Source organism: Hipposideros armiger, unplaced genomic scaffold (assembly GCF_001890085.2).
Source record: "Hipposideros armiger isolate ML-2016 unplaced genomic scaffold, ASM189008v1 scaffold_298, whole genome shotgun sequence".
NCBI lineage: Eukaryota > Metazoa > Chordata > Mammalia > Chiroptera > Hipposideridae > Hipposideros > Hipposideros armiger.
This window is the reverse complement of record NW_017731648.1, coordinates 1,938,188-1,961,315: the sequence shown is the minus strand read 5'-3', so window position 1 is coordinate 1,961,315 and position 23,128 is coordinate 1,938,188. Positions and strand designations below refer to the sequence as shown.

At 38.8% G+C, this 23,128-nt stretch overlaps 1 protein-coding gene across 1 annotated transcript in view; it reads left to right on the top strand.

Annotated features, from left to right (window-relative positions):
• Positions 1 to 13,797, top strand: part of LOC109391576 (zinc finger protein 709-like) — a 14,838-nt gene extending 1,041 nt beyond the window's left edge. The window contains exons 2-4 of the mRNA XM_019659213.1: positions 10,596 to 10,722; positions 10,925 to 10,985; positions 11,395 to 13,797. Coding sequence (XP_019514758.1) covers positions 10,596 to 10,722; positions 10,925 to 10,985; positions 11,395 to 13,036 — 1,830 coding nt within the window. The 3' untranslated portion in view covers positions 13,037 to 13,797. The remainder of the gene's footprint in view (positions 1 to 10,595; positions 10,723 to 10,924; positions 10,986 to 11,394) is intronic.
• The last annotated feature ends 9,331 nt before the right edge of the window (positions 13,798 to 23,128 follow it).

Below are 23,128 nucleotides of genomic sequence, written 5' to 3'. Positions count from 1 at the left end.
TCCCATGCGGGAGTCAAACCAGCAGCCTTGTTGTTAAGAGTGCCCGCTGTATCCACTGAGCCATCCAGGCGGCAGCTCAGCTCAAGGTGCTGAGTTCAGTCTTAGTTGCGGGTGAGTGTAGCCCACTATTGAGCAGGTAGCCTTGTTGTTAGGAGTGCGTGCTCTCACCAGCTGAGCCATCCTGCCAGCTCAGCTCAGTGGCAGCTCAGCTCGGTGGCAGCGTCACTGGACCATGTGGGAATCGAACCAGCGGCCCTGTGTCTCAGAACTTGGGTTCTTAAGCCAACTCTTAACCAACTGAGCCACTCGACCAGCCCACAATGCTCTTTTTTAAAGATTTATATTGTCTGTGGATATTTTACTTGAGAAGAAAGCAGACAATAACCACCTGGAAGACGTTTTATGAAATCCCGGTCCTCTCCCCCAGGACCTTCCCTGGGCACAGACATCCTATGGGAAGTCCTTTGGGTGGAGGCTCCTCTTTGGAAACCTTCCTGGGTGATCTCTCCTGTCAGCACTGACCCTTCCTGGCTTTGTCTCTTGAAAACATTTATTGACTTATTTAAGTTTTTTGTTTGTTTTTTAAAGATTTTATTGGGGAATTGAGGGAGAGGAACAGCGTTGGGAAATTGGGGAAGGGGAACAGACAGGTTGCTGTCCTTTTGTTCTTCAGTCTAGTTGCGGAGGACGTCGCTTCACTGGCCCATGTTGGTATTATCATTGTGCTCTTCCCAGGTGAGGCAGATCAGTCGCCGGCCTCTGGACAGCCGCTCACAGCGGCTCTTGACAGCTCACGCCAGCTGCCGGCCACTCACGCTGGCTGCCAGCCACTCAACAGTAGCTTATGGCAGCCCACTGCAGCTTCACTGCAGCCTACACCATCACTGGCGACTCAAAGCAGCCCAGCTCCAGGTTGAGCTGTTGTTCACCATTTTAGCTGTAGAGGGCGCAGAGTCAATGGCCCTCATGTGGGATCCGAACCGGGGCCCTGCTGCTCAGAGCTGGTGCTCCCAAGCCAGCTCTAACCCAATGCGCCACTCAGCCAGCCCTAAGTCTCATTTTATTAATAGGGGTAAAATGTATTTATTTAATCAGTAGAGCTTGAAAGACAGTATAAAATAGTTCCAAACAGTCACGAAAGAGGTGAATTCAGAAAAAATAAAGTATTTCAGTATTACATTCCATTTTTGTAGACTTCTTCTTTCAGTCTTTCTTCCTGAGCATCTGTAGTAAGTTTCTGAGGTTTGTTTTATTTGAGGTGTTTTAAAATACAATTTTCAGGCTTAGCCTTGCAGAGCAGAATTGTTCAAGTAGATTAATTATTTACAAATTAGTTTCTTTCCCTGAAAATATAATTAACTGATACCTTTTTTTTTCTAAGTATATATTAAGGGTTTTCTAGTTGAACTAGAAAAAGACCTTTACAATATTTTTCCTTCTTTCCACATAAATACTGGATTTAAATGATTTTGGTGGATTGTTCAAGCACTGGGTTTGTATCATTTAAAGCATCAACAATGTTCCAAAACAACTCTAGTGAGGAGCAGAAACCTGTTGTCAGTGACTCAAGCCAAGACTCCTTTGAGCCTGTAAAGTGCTAACCTAGAAAACAAAACAACAACAAAAAACCCTTTCAAAGTGAGAGGCAACAAGCATTTATTGGAGATCACTAAGAACAGCTATGTCTTAGTGAAATAGGAAGGGTTGATTCAGGCAGAAGCCCAGATAATGTTCCTAGTAGGAGATAAAAGCAAGAGGTATTTATGAGAAAGGAAACGGAAACAATTATATCAGAAGGAAAGCGTTTTTATTGGTGCAGATGACATAACATAGTGACGCTAATTCTGAACAATGGTTTTCATTTTCACTTAGTCATCAGTCCTGTTGATAATATCTGCTTTCTTGTTATCCTTGCAAACAGTTCTTTGGGACACAGTGTTGGTTTAGGCCTGGCCCAAAGGTTATTTTGACCTGTTTTAATATTCTGAGGTTTGAATTATAAGATGGCACAAGGCAGTTCTTCTGAGATGGCACCCCTGGGTCCATTATAGTGTAGCTCCATTTATTATTTTTTTACAAAAGGGAAGTACTTGAAGGCCCAGTGGCTCTTCCTGGGGAGCCTCCCCTGCAGGTGTCCTACCTGCTCACACCCACCATGGAGGGGCCTTTACCCTGAGAGAAGCTGTGGCCCTGGAAATTGGGGGTGCATGTATAGAAGGAGGGGAGGAGGAGGTGACAACCCTTCTGAGGTTGTGGGTTCATAAGTCTAGACATTTTTAGACATTTAGTTTGAGTTTTGCATCCACAGTGTAGGTGGATTCAGAGTATAATTTGTGCACAGTGAGATGGTCTGTGAAGATCAGGTGTGTGTCTCGTGGACAAAGGGTTTATGAATTGGGAAGTTCATTTGGGTCAGAACTTAAAGTGAATCAGCCTGAGAGTTTCCTCACTGTGAGAATGGAAGCCTCAGGGAGGGAGCGCTTCCATGATTACAGGAGTGGGGGGGTGGCTCCCAGAGTTCATTCCTGGGGCTATTCCAATGTCCCTACCCTCCTTCTCCAGGAACTGACCCACTCCAGGGGTTCTGTCTCAACCCAGGGTGTCTAAGCTTCGAATACGTTTAATTTTCTGAACGTGGGTTTTTCTTCTTAACTGTGGGTAAGCAGGCTGCTTATCTGTTTTGATTCCAATATTTGTGTTTCTTTTCATTGGATTTCTTTAACCATTGACTATTGCAGCCTTTACATTCTTGCTTCCATTAGCAGCTGGGCTTTTAACATATAACTGGACTGAAGGAAATAATGTGAACAAGGCAAGAGTGATTGTGGGAATAAATAGAATTTTGCTTCCATTCAGGCAAGAGAACTTGAAGACGTGAGGTGGGTGTTTTTAAGTTCTCAGGTACATTTTCCATTTTTAGGTCAGTTTTGTATGTGCCTTTCCCTGGAGAACTTTGATATGTAAAAGCCTTTACTATTCCCAAGGTAAATGAACTCCAATTTTAATGGATGTGAGGAAAAAACCAATTGAGTATTTATTTTCAATGAGAGGAAACACATTAAAGCTTATGTAAATGTTTGAAATTCCTAATCCATTTCAGAGCTTAATTGCAAACTTCTAATGCATTATATCTTACTCATTCCTGAAAATATCCTCATTGTGAAATACAGTAGAGAGAAAACTGTGATAATGCTTTTGTCCTTTTAGTTAGAAAGAGATTTATAAATTTTTTATGGTCTCCATTTTTATATCATTTAGTGTTTAAAGGATTCAATTGTGGAGTGGTTTCTTATGTAGAAAAGGTAAGTTATTTTTAAAAAGCAAAAGTTAATTTAAAATAATGATTAATCATAGGAAATGTGGTATATATAAACATTGCTTTTTATTTTAAATAAATCTGCATGGGAAGGTTAAAAATTTTTCTAAGATAAGAAGCAAACTTCAGAACCTCTGCCAGCATATCCTGCTCCACTCCTGTGCGCTTACTCCATCCACCCTCAAATAACCAGGTTCCATCACTTCTGGGTCATCCTGTTAGTGTGTTTTATATAAAAACAAGCCAGTGCGAATGTTTTTTCTTGTCATGAGTAGACTGAGGTCCACACTTTTGATGTTTGTTTACTGAAACCTCAAGCCCCACCCCTCCCTTTCCCCCTCCTGCTTCTTACCTGTCGGCTGATGAGAAAGCCTGGAGGCTCTTGCACTGTGAGCTGCTGCTTGCTGGGGAGCCCTCCTGTGAGCTGTGCTGCCCTGTGCTGTACTGGGGACCCACCGAGCCTGGGGTCTACATACAGAGGACTCTGAGTTGACAGTTTAGGTAACTCCTTATCCTTTGGGAGCAGGAGTATAGAAACAGGGCCCTCCTTACGTGGGCCCAGGTTCATGTCTTGACTGGAGCCCTATTGTGTTTAGATTGAAGGTGTGACTTAGGCTGGGTTTGCATAGACTTTAGGGGCAGATCTTCTGGGGTGAGGTATGAGGATTATTATACTCTGTGAATGACGTGAGCCCATCACATGGACATTCCTTCAGGAGCAGTTATTTCAGACAGAAAGAGTAGAGACAGGTGTACAGATGGTAGGTAGGGAAATTCCAGAGGGCCCAGCAGGACCCCTAAGTAACGCTGCTGCTGCTGCCCCTGCACCTGTTGCAACAAAGATCCTGACCATCTGGGTTACAGTGGACAGCACCATAGCTTCAGTTTGGCACAGGAAAGGAATTAGTTCAAACCCTACTTAAGCCCAGGATACTTAGACTCTGTACAGCAACCGGTTGTCATGAAGGAGGCCTCTAACCCTGCTGGCAGTGATTTGAGCCTCTCTGGAAGAGGACCTTGAGTTGTCCATAGGCTTCTGATTAAGAGACTGTCCTGGGCCCCACACTGAATGCCATCAGAGCTGCAGTTACCGCCATGTACTGGGCCCTCTTGAAGATAGAGGCTCCATAAGCACTGAGCATGTGCCCTCCACTGAGGTTCCTGTTATGCCTTTGGCCCTAGAAACAGCCCCCACCGGCTCAACTTGGCTGCTGACACCTACTTGTGATATGATGGAGCCAAACCTTTACTTCCGGCTTATGTCACCTGTAGAAGCGATGACCTTCCTTACTCCTGTCCCTTGAAAGAAGCTGTGGTGCTGGAGGAGGCCACCCCTCTGCCAGACTCCTTGGTTCCCTGGGCTGTTCCCTGGGATTCACTGACTGCACAGCCCTGGGGAGTGCAGGCTTTCAGGAGGACAGTGCATATTCGTACATGATGGAGCCCCATGGAGAGTTGCTGCTCCTCATCCCTTAATTGGGATGTTTCTGATGAAGGACCAAACCCAAGAGTCACACGGCTCACCCAACATCAGGCAGTCATCTTGCTGCTGGCCCACAGTTGTCCCCACCTGCATAGGTTCACAGCCTCTTGGGCTGTTGTCTAAGAGTTGCTGCTTTGTAGTAAAAGAACTTGGGGAATCTCTTGACTCAGATCCTCAGAATATAAATTAGATAACACTTGTCTGTCCATTACTAAGTCTACATATCAGGACTCAACAGGACACTCCTCATCCACGTTGGAGTTCCAGACACTGATAGTGACCATGGTGCTTCTCAGAATATAGAATGCCACGCTCTCCAACAAGGCGTTCCATGGAAGTTTCACCCTCCTCCTGGTCTCAGGCTCCTCGAGCACCAGGCTGGCTTATTGAAGTGAGGTCAGAATGGGTGAATGACACATGGCCTGGTTCACCCATCAGTCAGTCATCCCGGTGAATTGTAATGAGTCTGTCTTCATCTTATTTTAGTTTTTGATAGACTTCAGTTTTTTAAAAGCTGTTTTAGGTTTACAGAAAATACTGGATTCAGAGAGTACAGAGTTCCCACATAACCCCTGTGCGCCCACATAGTTTGCACTGTTTTTTACATCTTCTATGACTGTGGTACATTTGTTACAATTGCTGAGCCAATATTGCTGCATTAAAGTGCACAGTTTACATTAGCATTGACTTTGTGGTATGGAATCTATGAGTTTGGACAAATGTATGATAACATGTATCCATCATTTTTTATAAGTCATACTGTAGTTTTACTTTCCAGAAATCTGTGCTCCTGCTATTCATTCATTCCTCCCTCCAACCCCTAAATCCATCAAACCCAAAGATCTTTTTATTGGCTCATGGTTTTGTCTGTTCCAGGTTGTCATTACTTGGAATCATATAAGTGCGTAGCCTTGTCCGATTTCTCTTAGCAATGTACTTTTAAGTTACTCCATGTGTTTTCATGGCTTAATGCCTCATGTCTTTTTATCACTGCACGGTATTTTGTCACATGGGCTTATTGTCGTTTGGATTTACCACTGATTGTCTGCCTCTTGAAGGATCTTGCTTAACTCTAATTCTTCCTAATTATGAATAAAGCGCCTACAAACATTCATGTACAGGGTTTTGTGTGAACATAAGGTTTCAGTTCATTTAGGTCTATACCAAGGAGTGTGATTGCTGGAACGTACTATATGTAGTAAGAGTATATTTTGTATTGAAATAAAATTCAGGTCTCCAATGTGGGCATGCCCGATTCCATTCCCACCAGCAACAAATGAGGGTTACCTGCAGCTTCACATCTGCACCAGTATTTAGTGTTTGAGTGTTTTGAGTTTTAGCCATTTAATACATGCGTAGTGATACCTCATTGTTGTTTCATTTGCACCTAGATTTCCTCATTTGGTATTTTGTAGGAGTTCATTACTTTTGCATTTTATATTTAGATCTATTATGTGTTTTGAATTAATTTTTATGAAAAATATAAGGCCTGTGTCTACATTCATTTTGTGTGTGTGTGTATGTGTGTTTGTATGTGGATATATATTATTTCCAGCACTATTTGTTTAAAAGCCTTCCTTTTTCCATTGATTATTTTTCCTCCTTTGTCAAAAATCAATTGAGTACATTTGTGGGGTCTGTGGGAAAGCAATTGACTTTTGTATCCTTAACCCTTGCTATAATCTCTTAATGATCCCAGGAGTTTTCTCTGTTGTTGTGGGTTCTTTCTGGTGTTTCATAGACACTCATGTCATGAGCAACAAATGCAGTGTATTTAGCCACAGGTTTTTTAGGGTGTTCTTTCTCAAGAAGTGGTAGTTCCCCTCTATTGCTAGTTTGTTATCATAAGTGGATATTCCATTTTATCAAATCCTGTTTTTCATTTCCCCCTTTTTTTCCTTTCTGATAGTAGTAATTTCAGGTTCCTTTTTCCTGGTTATCTTGTCTAGATGCTTACCAGCTTTATTAATCTTGTCAAAGAAGCAAAATTTTTTAAAAATATTTCTCCATTGATTTTCCACGTTAATATTGATTTTTTTCTAATTTTTATTATATTTTATTCTGCTTACTTTTAGTTTAATTTTTTCTTTTTAAATCATTTCTTAAGGTAGTTGCTTGCATTATTGGTTATAGATTTTTTTTAGTGTATTTGTTCAATGCCATAAATTTCCCTCTAGGTACTCCTACAAACTTTGATACATTGTGTCTTCATATATATTTAATTGAAAATAATTTTTCATTTGTCTTGAGACATTTTTGATCCCATGTGGGGTTTTTTGTTTGTTTGTTTGTTTGTTTGTTTGTTTGTTTAAAGATTTAATTGGGGAATTGGCAGAGGGAACAGCATTGGGGAATCAGGGAAGGGGAACAAACAAGTTGCTGTCCTTTTGTTCTTCAGTCTAGTTGTGAAGGACGTCGCTTCACTGGCCCATGTTGGTATTGTGATCATTGCGCTCTTCCTGGCTGAGGCAGATCAGTCGCTGGCCATTGGACAGCCGCTCACACCAGCTGCTGGCCCCTCGCAGTAGCTTAGGGCAGCCCATGGCAGCCCCACTGCAGCCTACCCCGTCGCCAGCGATTCACGGAAGCACAGCTCCAGGTCGAGCTGTTGTTCACCATCTTAGCTATAAAGGGCTCAGTGTCACTGGCCCATGTAGGATCAGAACCGGCGGCCCTGCTGCTCAGAGCTCGTGCTCCCAAGCCAACTCAACCAACGAGCCACTCGGCTGGCCCTGATCCCGTGTGTTTTTTAATCTCCATGTATTTCAGGGTTTTCTAACTACCTTCCTGTTAATGATTTCTAGATTAATTTTTGTGTGGTCTAACCGCATATTTTATATGATTTTTGTTCTTTCAAATTTTTCAGGTATGCTTTATGTCCCAGAATGAGTTCTGTCTTGATGAATGCTCCATGTGAGTTTGAGAAGAATGTGTATTCTGTTGTTGCGTGAAGTATTTCACAGATTGCAATTAAATCCAGTTATTGTGTAGTGCTGCTCAGTTCTACAGGAATTTATATTTCATGATAAGGGGATGTTGAACTCTCCAGCTACAGTAGTGGATTCATCCCTTTCTCCTTGCATTCTATCAGTCCTTAACTTATATATTTTGCCCTTGTGTTGTTATGCACCTACACCTAAAGGATTGCTAGGGCTTCTTGGAGAATGGACCCCTTTATCATTCTGCCATGCCCCTGTTTATCTCTGAGTTTTCTTTGGCTTAAAATTTTCATAAGTCATACACCTATGCCAGCTTTCCTTTTATTACTGTTGGCATGGTACATTTTCTTACATCCCTTTACCTTTCATCTATATACATCTTTATAGTTAAAGTGAGTTTCTTATAAACAATATATAAGCAACTGTGATTTTTTAAAATCTGATACTATTATATCTGTCAATTATATTGAGACCATTGATACTGATAGATTAATACTTACCAAATCTTTTTTATTGTTTTCTATTTTTTGCCCTTGTTCTTTGTTCCTTTTTGTCTTCAACCTTTTTTTCTGCCTTCTTTGGCGTTAATTGAGCATTTTACCTGATTTTTTATTTCTCTCAGCATATCAGTCATACATTTTAAAAAAGAACTGTTTTAGTTGTTGCCCCTGAGTTTTGAGTGTACATTTACAACTAACCCATATCCTCTGTCAAGTCATACTATATCACTCCGCTGTTTGTGCAAGTACCTCCTACCACACTATTCTCAATCTCCCCCCATTGTCCCTTGTCACATTGCTGTCATTTATTTCAATTGCCCATAAGTGCTATTACTACTATTACTAATATTATAAACAAAGTGTCATGTGTTGTATAAGAAATACAAAATTGTTTTATCTTTATTCCTTTCCTAATTCTCTACCTTTATTATTTACATTCTTTCTAATTAATTTTTATATATTTCAAAGTAGCTGTACTAATGACAAATTTCCTCTATTTTTGTCTCAGAAAGTCCTTATTTCACCTTTATTTTTAAAGGACAATTTTGTCTGGCACAGAATTCTACAAGAGTGTTGTTTTAATTTCAAAACATTCAATGTTCACTCGACTGTACTTGCTTGTGTGGTTTTTTTCTGAAAAGAAGTTTGATTTCATTTAAATCTTTGTTTCTCTATACCTAATGTCTGTTTTCCCCTCTGGCTTCTTTCAATAAGCTCTCTTTGTCATTGATTTTTGTCTAATTTGAATATGATAAACTTGGATATACATTTTTGGTATTTTTCATGTTTTGTGTTTTATAGCTTTCTGGATCTACAGTATGCCATCTATTATTAATTTTAGGAAGTTTTAGTGATCATTCCTTCATTTATGGTTCCTGTTTCTTTGCCCTGTTTTTCCCCATTATGTGTATTTCAAACCTCATGTTAAAGAGGGTTGCCCTAGAATTCATGGATATTGTGTTCTGTCTCTTTTGTTCTTCATCATCTTTGAAAGAGACTTTTTTTTTTTTTGAGCACAGGCCTTGTGAAGAACAGAAATTTAGGGCATATTTCAAAGTACTGTCTTATTTTTCCTTTTTTCTTATTTTGGAGGTGCCAGTTTTCCCTGTGATCTTGAGATCTGACGGATCTAAGAAAAATTGTTCATTTCAAGTTTTTTTCAGTTTTATTTTCGTTTGCTTGTTTTGTTGGTTTTGGGGGGTAGAGTTGTGTTTTTGTGTGTGTGTGTATTTCAATTATTATTATTTTTATGAGTGTGTGAAAATGAGAACGACAGCTCCTAAGTTTTTAAGTGCCACACCAGAAGTTGGCAAGGCAGACTTTAGAGTGACTTGTTAGTAAACAGTTCCTCCAGAAATTAGAGAATAGAAATTCTATGTTCTTTTGGTGGAAACCACTGTTGAATCCTTTATGTATTCTATAATCGGAGATAAACTCACCCATGTGGATTTCAGTAAATTCCCTTGCAAGCTACAGCTCTTTCTTAACCTGTTCCTCAAGAGCAGTGAGGCCCAGGGTACCCTGTTATGGTTTGACCAGAAGGAGCTCTCCTGGCATATTCTTTCACTATGTTGTTCTAACATTTGGTTAGAAGCAGCCTTGAGCACAGGGGTACAGGGATTGATGACTAACTTGTCATGCCTTCTTCCTTGTGTCTGAACTCTATGTTCCAAATAACTTTCTAGCCCCATTAAATTGGACAGAGAGAGAAAGGAAGAATTCAGTCTGTGATTAATATTACATAAGTTATAAGCAATGCTTCTCCACATGCATATTTACATTCAGCCAGCTGCATCTGATTACTGACTGATAAGAGGCCTGGAGGACTTGAGGATGACATGGTCAGCTGGCTTTGTTGAAAGTTTAATTTCTGCAGGCCTCCTGGACTCTTATATTTGGTGGTGTGAATAGAAGGAAAAGCTTCCAGTTTTTCACTATATTTTATTCATTACAACTTTATGAAGTTTTTACCCTCTGCCTCCTGTAGTACTGTAAATGGTGGGTAATAAGGAAGAAGACAAAAGAATTATTTTTCACAAGGAATTTGTGGTCTTAAAATGATAATATATGTTTCATCCCTATAGCATTTTGGTTATTTCCATACATGCTCAGGACCCTGACACCAGAGATAAATAAGATATAAAGTGATCACAGTAAAAATTTGTAATTTCTGTGTGTTGATGGTATTAGACTTATGAGAAAGTAAGTGTGGACAGAGTATAAGTTTTTGATGATCAAGTCATAGATGAGATGTTTGAAGATGAGAGAATCATATGTAACCTTCCTATAAATGGAGTCTAGATGCCCAGTGCTGTCAGTCTCTCACATCCTACTCTACATATATTGGGATGTTTTAGGACTTAGTGGCCTTTGAGGATGTGGCTGTGACCTTCACCCTGGAGGAGTGGGCCTTACTGGATCCTTCACAGAAGAAACTCTACAAAGATGTGATGCGGGAAACCTTCAGGAACCTGGCCTCAGTAGGTAAGGATGATGATATTCCTTCAATTGTCAATTAGAGAACTAGTGTTTCTTGCTCATCAACATTGTTCCAAGATGTGTGATGTGGAAAGAGAGGATGCTGGTAAATAAACTAGATATGGTCACAGCTTATCATGGATCTAGAAGCTAATAATCTTTCTATAATCTGATACTTTGGGGTCATTTTTCTGGTTCTGCATTTTAGGAAAAAAATGGGAAGATCCTGACATTGAAGATCAGTGCAGAAATCAGGGGAGAAAACTAAGGTGAGTCACACAATAGAAAGCAGTGTCTCTTGTGAGGACTCTAGTTAGTTATGAAATTTTTAAAAGAAGCAAACAAAACTAATAAATGCTGCTTAAAATATTTTTCTTATAAAATTTTTACAAAAATACTTTCATAAATGTAACATACATGTTCAGTGTTTGCAAAATTGTTCACTTGTGAACAATATTAATAAACCCTATATATTCATATCACAGTTTGATAAAAGCAAGGGTGAAGTCTTTTTGGAGAGCATGCAGTATATTTAATTTTAGACAAATTAGAGAAGACAATATATATATATATATATATATATATATATATATATACTTTTCCTAAAAATCATAAAAAATATGAATAGAAAATCATTAATGAAGAAATCATTAATTATGTGCTTTTCATTTTTTACAGAAATTATATGGTGGGGAGACTCTGTGAAAGTAAAGACAATAGTCAGGGTGGAGAAAACTTCAACCTTATTTCAAATTTCAATCTGAAGAAGAAAACTGGAGTAAAACCATGTGTGCGCAGTTTATGTGGAAAAGTCTTTGTGTATCATTCATCCCTTGATAGACTCATCAAATGTCACACTAGACACAAGTCCTCTGAGTATCTGAAATATGGAGAGAAGCCGTATAAATGTAATGTATGTGGGAGATCCTTTAGTTATCTCCAGTGTTTTGAACAACATGAAAGAACTCACACTGGAGAGAAAACCTATAAATGTAAGGAATGTGGGAAAGTCTTCATGTGCCTCAAAACCTTTCGAAAACACATGATAACACACACTACAGAGTCCCCTTATAAATGTAAGGAGTGTGGGAAAATCTTCAGTTGTTCAAGTTCACTTCGATTACATGAAAGAACACATACTGGAGAGAAACCTTATGAGTGTAAACAGTGTGGTAAAGCCTTCGGTATTCCTAGTTCTCTTCGAATGCATGAAATAACTCACAGTGGAGAGAAACCCTATGAATGTAAGGAATGTAGAAAAGCCTTCAGATATTACCAAAGTTTTCAAACACATGAAAGAAATCACACTGGAGAAAAACCCTATGAATGTAAAAAATGTGGCAAAGCATTTAGTTGTCTCAGTTACCTTCGAAAACATGAAAGAACTCACATTGTGGAAAAACCCTATGAATGTAAAATATGTAGTAAAGCATTCAGGTATCCCAGTTATCTTCAAATTCATGAAAGAACTCACACTGCAGAGAAACCCTATGAATGTAAACTATGTAGTAAAGCATTTAGTTGTCTCAGTTATCTTCGAAAACATAAAAAAACTCATACTGGAGAGAAACCCTATGGCTGTAAGGAATGTGGAAAAGCCTTCAGATGTTATCAAAGTCTTCAAACACATGAAAGAAGTCACACTGGAGAGAAACCCTATGAGTGCAAAATATGTAGTAAAGCATTCAGGTGTCTCAGTGATCTTCGAAGACATGAAAGAATTCACACTGCAGAGAAACCCTATGAATGTAAAATATGTCATAAAGCATTTAGGTGTCCCAGTTATCTTCAAATACATGAAAGAAATCACACAGGAGAGAAACCCTATGAATGCAAAATATGTAGTAAAGCATTCAGGTATCCCAGCTATCTTCAAATACACGAAAGAACTCACACTACAGAGAAACCCTATGAATGTAAAATATGTAGCAAAGCATTTAGATGTCTGAGTTACCTTCGAACACATGAAAGAACTCACACTGGAGAAAAACCCTATGTGTGTAAAATATGTAGCAAAGCATTTAGGTATCTCAGTTATCTTCAAATACATGAAAGAACTCATACTGGAGAGAAACCCTATGAGTGTAAGGAATGTGGAAAAGCCTTTAGTTACCACACAAACTTTCGAAGACACCTGACAATGCACACTGGAGAGAGACCATATAAAAGTGCAGAATGTGGGAAAGGCTTTAGTTATCCCAGTTCCTTTCGAATGCACGAAAGGACTCACTGGATAAAACCTCTTGAATGTAAACAGCATGGGAAAGACTTGCATTGGCCCACATCCTTACATGTGAAACTTCCCATGGAAAAGAAATAAAAATGTAACATGAGAGAAAGCTTGATAGAAATTAATCCATGTATAATGGGCCAGAAAACTTTCAATATGAACAGCTCTTATTAAAGTTGTAAATATATTGTGTTAAACCTTTTTCTTAAAGTGCATTATTGGACCTTGGATTTCTACTAATTTCAAAAATGAATATTCAGATGTGATCATTCTGAGAGTAGTCTTTCAACAATAATACATAAGATTATTGATTTTTCCTTAAAATGTTTAATAAGATTTCTCTCCACTTTGAAGTGTATTTCTTACACGGAGTTACGTTAAATTTTTTATGTTTTATTCTGTCTTAAGGGGCCATTAAAAAACAACAGTTTTGTAGTGGGATTTTCCTAGCATCATTGTGGAAATCCTTTATATCCCTAGATTAGTATATATATTCTACTTTTTCCTCTGATAAAGCTCCTTTTTGGGGCTAATGGATAGAAGTGTTTTTCCATTTTTTGATACTGATAAATAGTTTAAATAAATTTTATGTACAGCAGTTTTATGAAAGAATATAGTTTCATGTGAATATTATTTTTATATATGTACCTTTGCTTTTTGTCCTTCCTTCTAACCTGTGTTTGTTGAATTATTTTGATTTAAGAAGAGGGACCTGTAATAGGGCAAGAAAATCTACAGTTGGAAATACCCCCCATGGGTAATGTTAGGAGCTTGATTTTCCAGAATCCATCCCATTTATGGTTCCATGTTAGAATTTCTTTTTTTCTTTTAAGATTTTATTGGGGAATTGGGGGAGGGGAACAGCGCTGGGGAATTGGGGGAAGGGGAACAGACAAGTTGCTGTCCTTTTGTTCTTCAGTCTAGTTGTGCAGGACGTTGCTTCACTGGCCCATGTTGGTATCATTGCGCTCTTCCTGGTGAGGCAGATTGGTCGCTGGCCTCTGGACGGCGGCTCTTGGCAGCTCACATCAGCTGCCGGCTGCTCACACTGGCTGCCGGCCACACACAGTAGCTTATGGCAGCCCACTGCAGCTTCACTACAGCCTATGCCGTCGCCGGCAACTCACGGCAGCCCAGCTCCAGGTCGAGCTGTTGCTCACCATTTTAGCTGTAGAGGGCAGTGTCACTGGCCCTCATGTGGGATCCGAACCAGGGCCCTGCTGCTCAGAGCCAGCTCCTAACCAACGCACCACTCGGCTGGCCCTAGAATTTCTTAATAGCCTCACTTGCATTGTATTTGGAAGGCAAAAACAAAGACGGCATTATTCAGACTTTGAAGCCACTATTTGGACAGATAGACAGATACATAGGAGCTTCAAGGACACCATCTTCCAGTCCATTTTTTAAATTCTTTTATTTTCCAATTAAGACTATCCTCCTAACCTCTATCAACTGTTGGTTATCCATTTTCTGAGAGGTATAGCTTTCCACTGATGTCTTCACAAGATCCACACCAAAGATCCATCATAGTTTGGAGTTTTCTGTCAGCCCTCTTATATCTATAGGAAACTGATTCAGACTTTCATGCTTATGTCTGATTTCCCTCTTCTCTAGATTATATCTGTTTAAGGTCTAATTTGTATAGGGAACACCTTAAGCTGTCAAATGCTAGTGACCATGTTTTCCTGATTCACCATGACACGGTGCCATCAAAAAGAAGGACACAGGAGTTTGTTTCTCTGCTGCATGTGCAGTGGCTGCCGTGACCCAGTCCTTCCATGTGAGACCAGGCCCCTTCCTCCTGTCAGAAAGCCTGTGGGTGTTTCCTGTTGCTTGTAGCTGAATGTAAGCCCTGAACATGTTTACAATTATGTTTGATTGTATGTGATTAAAGTACAGTAAAACCTTGGATTGTGAGTAACTTGGTTTGCGAGTGTTCTGCAAGATGAGCAAACATTTCTATTAGGTTGGTGCAAAAGTAATAGCGGTTTTTGGCATTACGCGTAATGGCAAAAACCGCTATTTTGCACCAGCCTAATAATACATTTTAACTTGGTAAACTAGTGCTGTCTTACAATATGAGTATTTTGTTTATGGAACAAATTATGCTTGCAAACCAAGGTATTACTCTATGTGCATTTTTTGTCAAATGAGCACTTCTGCAGGTTTTTCATAGAAATATTTTATTGTTTCCTAAGCCATGTGCTAACAAATATTGTTTTTTCATTTCCCGAGAGAATATGTTCAAATATCCCATTATAATTACAGATTTTCAAATAAACTTTGTGATTCTCTTCATTTAATCATATACGAGGTGTGACAATTAAGTTTGCGAACTCATTCTAGAAAAAGTGCTACATACAGCATTGTAGAATATTACTACGGTCACTTTCAAAGTACTTCCCTTGGGAAGCTATGCACTGACACCAGCGCCTAGTCCACCCTTCAAAGCAATTTTGGAACTCTTTCTGGAATGGTCATCAGAGATGTCGTATTACCCTTGCTGTCCTGATTGTCATCAAAATGTCTTCCTTTCAATATTTTCCTTATCTTTAGGTAAAGAAAGAAGTCATTGGGGGCCAAATCAGGTGAATAGGGAGGGTGTTCCAATACAGTTATTTGTTTACTTGCTAAAAACTCCCTCACAGTCAGTGCTGTGTGAGCTGGTGCATTGTCATGATGCAAGAGCCATGAATTGTTGGCAAAAAGTTCAGTTCATCTAACTTTTTCACACAGCCTTTTCAGCAGTTCTAAATAGTAAACTTGGTTACTGTTTGTCCAGTTGGTACAAATTCATAATGAATAATCCCTCTGATACCAAAAAAAGTCAGCAGTATTGCAACAAGTTCACAAACTTAATTGTCAGAGCTTTGTATTTTGAGTCAATTTTAACGTGCATTTAAGTCAGGTAATGTTTCTTAAGACTATTTTATGGGGTTTTTTTAGTTACAGTTTTGTCATGACACTAATTTTCATTCATTCTTAATACCGAAACCTTAAATCATGGTTTTCTTCACTGCCCTCTTGCCAGTGACCTACATAATTGCACCTATAGTCAGAGAGGGGTATGATGAATTCTAATAATAAGAATGACCACTAAGTACACATGACTGTTATTTGTAACATAAAAGGTTGCTCAGACTTTGATAGGATTTGGCTTGTGTTAGATGACTTGATGGCTATGCAAGGCACCAGGACATTTTTTTTTTAAATATTTTATTGGGGAATTGGGGGAAGGGGAACAGACAAGTTGCTGTCGTTTTGTTCTTCAATCTAGTTGTGGAGGACGTTGCTTCACTGGCCCAAGTTGGCACCATCATTGCGCTCTTCTCTGGCGAGGCAGATCAGTCGCCGGCTTCTGGACGGCCGCTCACTGCGGCTGCTGGCCGCTCACGCTGGCTGCTGGCCACACACGGTAGCCCATGGCAATCCACTGCCACAGGGACTGCAGCCCACGCCGTCGCCGGCGACTCATGGCAGCCCAGCTCCAGGTTGAGCTGTTGTTCAGCATCTTAGCTGTGGAGGGCAGTGTCACTGGCCCTCATATGTGGGATCCGAACCGGGGCCCTCTGGCATCCCAAGCGAGTTCTTAACCATCGCGCCACTCGGCCGGCCCACCAGGACATTTTTTGTATATTGAATCCTATGAGGAAGTGAACTTATGTTATTGTTAGTCATAAACATTGTTTTCTAGTAGGGAAAAACATTGTAGTAAATCTAAATTTGTAAGAAGCCCCAGTCAGTCATATTAGTAAGAAGAGGCAATAATGATCATTTTTATGATTTGGAATGGTCATTTTTACCATTTTTAAAAACATGGTTACAAAATATATTTTTGTTTGGTCCATCATAGTCACCAAGTAGCTTTGAAGAAGGAGATATGTGATATCTTTCTCTTCAATAGGATAAAACTTGCCTTTACTACAAAGATTGCAGGCCCGCTCCCAGTACTCTGAAAGGGCTTATGCCTTTAGTACTTATTATCTAAACACTGATGAATTTCCTACGGTGTATTAGACACCATTTACCATAAGTACCTCAGTTAAAATATATAAATTCACTTTTTAGCATATTACATAATATTTTAAATATTTCTTTTATGACTCAACTGAGGGCTATAAGTTTAGGTAAATTGTGAGCAAATACAAACCTAGCAAGGGAGAAAGACAGGACGACTGGTCTAATCAAACATTTCTTGCTCAGAGACTGTGCCCCTCAATGCTAATGTTTCAATATCCCTCATTACCAGGCACTTTAGAGTCATCGAACCCAATTTAGCAGAAATAATCAAGACACTGTAGGATTGGGTATAGGGATGTGAGACACACTTGTTCTTGCAGTTCTGGTGTTTGTACTTTTGTGAGAAAAGAGATGGTTAACAGATGGTAAAGCTTTAGTTTATAGTCTGGAAATAAAGGATTTGAAGGAAAGTAAAATGATGTGCCACAATAGAGAGGCTGGGTGTGTATTTCTTTTCTATGAGGGTAGAAGCCTCAGTGAGGGAGGATGTCATTATTGATCACTTGTATTTTGACCATGTAAATACATCTTAAACACTATTTCTGGAACTTCTTGTTTATGTAAATAAATAATGGGTGACAATATAGAATGTCCTGCTTTCATTGATTAAGAATAAAGCTTCACTGTTACAAATTTTGTGTATAGAACTTGTGGTCATGAGTTTGGACATCTTTTTATGGAACTTGAGACTTCCTATTGATTTTGGCCACAGATATTTGCGGTGTCTTTTAGTGATTAATATCATTTGAGAGGATTTATCATTTACCTTTAATATGTAAAATGTTACAGTATTTGGCATTTTCACATTGCTGCTGTACACACTGAGTCACACAATTTATACCCCATTATACCATGGAGTCCTCCCAATTGAAGAAAGAGTTATATTCATCTGCACTGTTCTAGCCCATCCTGAGTTTATGTGTAAGGTGATATCTATGCAGGTCCACTGCTATTCCCCACTGGAAACACCACAAAGAGGTGTAAGGCAATCGTCCGAGGAATAACGGTGAGCTGCAGAGAGAGGGTATCATTTTGAGTAATAACCTAATTGGGTGTAACAGGAGAGATGGGAAATTTTTGACGTCTTTTTCTTACACAAGTGGTTGGAAGCCTCCTGTTTCAATAATGCACACAGCCCCACTACCCATTGGACTGTCATAGGATTCATTTCCATTTACTCAGACTTCCAGCACCTTTTCTGGAAGTCTAAAAAATACAGGTAGTAGCTTCAAGTTTTATTAAAAAGCAAAGGAAATTAAATTTTTAAATGTTTTTTAGTGTTAAGTAACATTATGGAGGGGTTTCATTCAAATAGGCATGACAAGAGTGTTCTCTTAAGCAGATGGCATGTTTTCCATCTTTTGATGGCAGTATTTCTATACATTTGTGGAAATTCACAAGTACACCTATACACACAATGGCATATATCTATATCTATATCTATATATATATAAAACACTTGCTTTCATATGCTAGGAGAATGGTAAACTCTCCCAAACCTTGATTTTTTTTTTATGTGTTCAACACTTGTTTACATAACTGCAGGATCCTTATTGGGAAGAATTGAAGGTCTGTGAGGAAGAATTCAGTCCCCACCAGGCCTTCCTTGCAGCCCTGTCTCAATTGAGAAAACACCCTCTAGGGTGTACTGCCCTCATCTCATGCATGTTAACTAGGAGTAAAGTGAGAGGGCTCCCAGTATCTGTCCTGGAGTTTAAATCAGGCTCCTTGGACAGACCTCTGGATGTACTGTGGTTCTCAAACATAAAGGTGTGTCCCATGTGGGATCTGCCTGGGGACGTCCTCAGTCATGGGCATCAGCATTATTTCCTTCCATTGCCTCCACAGACCATTTCCTGCTCTTTGTTTCCTAACTCAAGCCTACTTGTGCCTGCTTAAATGGAAAAGTCTTCAGAAATCCATGCATATCCCAGTCTGCATAATTTCTTTGAGGCAACACTAGGGGGCTGTGAGCTGAGAGGGTGACAGAAGCAGATGTAGAAACCATGTCATGGGCACTTTCCTCTAGATCACAGCGATTCCAGCCTTGGCATATTTATCAGGTCTATTTGATTACTTATTTTGAGAACACTTAAAAATTGACTTTGAATGGGGAAACAAAGAATTTGTCAAAATAAGTCACTCCATTATTACTATTTCCCCACACCCATAAAAGCTTTATCTGCCCTCTTTTATGCATTAAAAAGTCTCTAAATCATCCATGGTGGATATAAATTGCCTAAGGCATTCTTGTACCAGAAACTATTCTTAGCTGGTGCTGCACACAATTATGCATCCACTGCTAGAACTGACAGACTCCTTTCTAAATGGAGGCCTGCCTAGGCTCTGAGTTGCTGGACCTACACAGTGTGTACAGCACAATTAAAATGGCATTGTGTCATGCAGGGCCCCTCAGGTTTATAACCCACGGACTTCTCATGGAACAGATATTGGTACTTACAGAATAGAGACAAGAATGGTTCCTCTGGCATATCCCAACTACAGGAGGAAGTATATTCCCCTTTTCTCTGATTGATGATAATGCTTTCCATAGAAGAGGTCATCTTTGTGGACACACTGGCCACTTTGTGAGTCACTTAAGAGCACACGAATGACCAGGGCATTCCTATTTTTATAGACTGTGTCATAACCAAATGTGATGGAATCCACTGCAGACATGCTACATTCTGTCCCTAGTTCAAATAGGCCATTCCTGATGAAATATTGGACATTTACATCACACCTCCTATAATAACTTACCAAAATGGATCAAAGACCTAAATATGAAGTAAAACTTTAATACTCTTAGATAAAAATAAAAACATATAAGTCTTCATGACCGTAGATTTGGTAAAGAATTCTTAGATATGACACCAAGAGAAAAAAACAGCAAAAAACAATAATAATTTGGATTTCATTAAATTAATAACTTTTGTACATCGGAGGATACCATCAAGAATGTGAAAACATACATTAGGACCAGGTGGCCTGTTAGTGGGGAAGTAAACTAGTGCAGCCTGTATAGAAAAGAGTAGGGTAGTTACTCAAAAACTAAATACATAATTGTACATATTTTTTCCTTCAAGAACTTACTGTTGTGGCACATATTTTCTAGTGTATGTACCCCTTAAAATTTAGAATTTTTCTTATTCTTTAAAAAAAACCGTTATATGTCTTTGCTGACCCCAACCATTACTTAACAACTGAGGAGTGTCATACTTCTCACCTACTCATGAAGGTGAACATGCCCTTGGAGTCTGCAGGAGTGGAGGGTGGGTTACATGGTACAGTGCCTCTTCTGCCAGTGCTTCTTGCAAAGTCATCAAGAACCTTTATAATTGCTCTTACTGGCAGAACTCCCTTCTTTAGTGAGAATGAAATTTGAAATTTCATTTGGTATTCAGTGAGCACCTACTATGTGCCAGGTGTTGGGAATAGGACATTCCCTCCACCCAATTGTTCAATATTTAACCTGTTTCAGAATTGCTACTCTACTTCCAGATAGCTCTGCTTAAATTTCAGTCTTTTTTTTTATTATTATATTCCCTTCATCTGTTTCTACCACCTTCTACCCCCCACCCTTTCCTCTTGCAAAAACCAATCTGTTCTGTGTTTCTATAAGCTTGGTTTTTTGTTTGTTTTAGATTCTACATGTAAGAAAGAGCATGCGGTAATTGTCTTTCTCTGACTGACATATTTTACTTAACATAATGCTCTTGAGGTCCATTCATTAAAAATGACATGATTTTATTCTTTTTATGGCCGACTAATATCCCATATACCACCATTTCTTTCATTCATCAGTGGACACATACGATATTTTTGTATCTTTGCTATTGTAAATAATGCTGCAATGAACATGGGTGTGCATATGTCTTTACGTGGTAGTATTTTCATTTTATTCAAGTAAATAACTGGAAGTGAAATGGCTGGTGGCTGGATCATATGTCCCAGCCAAAATAGAGTTCTATTTTTAATTTTTGAAGCAATCTTCAAAATGTTTTCTATAGTGGCTGCACCAGACATTATTTCTTGGCCTTTTGGTAATAGCCATTCTTTCAAATTTGAGGTAATATCTCATTGTGATTTTGATTTCCATTTCTCTGATGACTAACGATGTTGAACATCTTTTCATATACCTGGTGGCCATCTGTACATCTTTGGAAAAATGTCTGTTCAGACCTTCTGCCCATTTTTTAATTGGATATTTTGCCTATTTGCTATTAAGTTGTATGAGGTTTTAAAATATATTTTGTATACTAACCCCTATTTAGGTAAGTGATTTGCAAACATTTTCTCCCACTTAGTAAGTTGACTTTTATTTTGTTGATGATTTCCTTTGCTCTGCAGAAGATTTTTGGTTAATGTAGTTTTACTTGTTTATTTTTGCTTTTTTTGCTTTCACTTTGGGTATCAGATTTTAAAAATTATCACCAAGATCTATGTCAGGGAAGTTAAGGCCTCTGATTTCTGCTAGCAGTTTTGTGGCTTTAAGTCTTACATTCAAGTCTTTAATCCATTTTGAGTTAATTTTTGTGTATGGTGTAAGATAATGGTCCACTTTCATTCTTCTATATGTGTCTGTCCAGTTTTATTTAAGAGACTGTCTTTTGACCATTGTGTATTCTTATCTCCATTGTCTTAAATCAATTGACCATATATGTGTGGGTCTATTTCTCAGTTCTCTATTTTGTTCCATTGATATGTGTCTGTTTTTATCCCAATACCATACCATTTTAATTACTATAGTTTTATAATATAGTTTCAAGTCAAGAGGCTTGATACACCCACTTTGTTCTTTTTTTCTCAAGGGTACTTTGGCTTTTGGGGGTCTTTTGTGGTCTCATACAAATTTTCAAGTTATGTGTAAGCCTACCTTACAAATATCTGAGTATTGTTAGGTATAAGTATAGTAAACATTTCATATGTACTTTCTCCAAAGGAAGAAAAATACTATTGTTATAAAATGTTTTAAATGGGCAACTCTAAACATTTTATTTGATTTCTCTTAGATCAGACAATCACAATTTATATATAATGTGCTTTAGAATCTGTTGTATTAAGTTTAATTCATTGATTACAAAAGTCTTGAATTCCAAGGAAACTTAGCTAGTTAGTAACCAACTCTCTTATGCATATATATTTAAACAAAATGGTTAAAAAATAAGCAAACTAAAGCCTATAGATACATATAAATATTAGTACACTCATTGAGTAACCCCTCAGCAATGAGATATCACATACATGATTTAAATCAGAAATTGGCTAGAGTAAGGTATTCAGAGACAACAATTTTATGATGATGTATGTCAACTTCACTGTAGTCCATCATGCCTGGATTTTGGAGTTCTGATATTTCACCAATGGAACTAACCTATCCCTGCAACTAAATGACTTAAAGGCCAAAAAAAAAAAGTTCTTTTTCACAACAGATGAAAAATAAATAAATTCAGAGTTACCACATGATCAAGCAATGCTACTTCTGGGTATATATCCCAAAGACTTAAATGCAGAGACTGAAATATATTTCTATACGTGTTCACAGGACCATTATTCATGAGAGCCAAAAAGGGAAAGCAACTCATGTGAACATCAGTGAATGAAAGAATGAACAAAATTTAGTATCTACATACAATGGAATATTACTCATATTTAATAGAAGGGAAACTGATATATGCAACAACATAGGTGAAACTTGAGGACACTATGCTAAGTGAAATAAACCATTTTAAAAAATCACAACTACTGAACTAACTATATACTTAACATGTAAATGTTATAGTATGTGTATGCTATCACAATTAAGAGTAACAATATTAAAGCAAGAGAGAGAAAACACGACCCAGAGAATGAAATAAAATTTTACAGATCATACGAGCATATCTGATAAGGGATTTGTATCAAAAATACATAAAGAGGGCCGGCCGAGTGGCGCGATGGTTAAGAACGGGCTTGGGACACCAGAGGGCCCCAGTTTGGATCCCACATATGAGGGCCAGTGACACTGCCCTCCACAACTAAGATGCTGAACAACAGCTCAACCTGGAGCTGGGCTTCTGTGAGTCGCCGGCGACGGTGTAAGCTGCAGCCACTGCTGCAGTGGGTTGCCATGGGCTACCGTGTGTAGCCAGCAGCCAGCGTGAGTGGCCGTCCAGAAGCCGG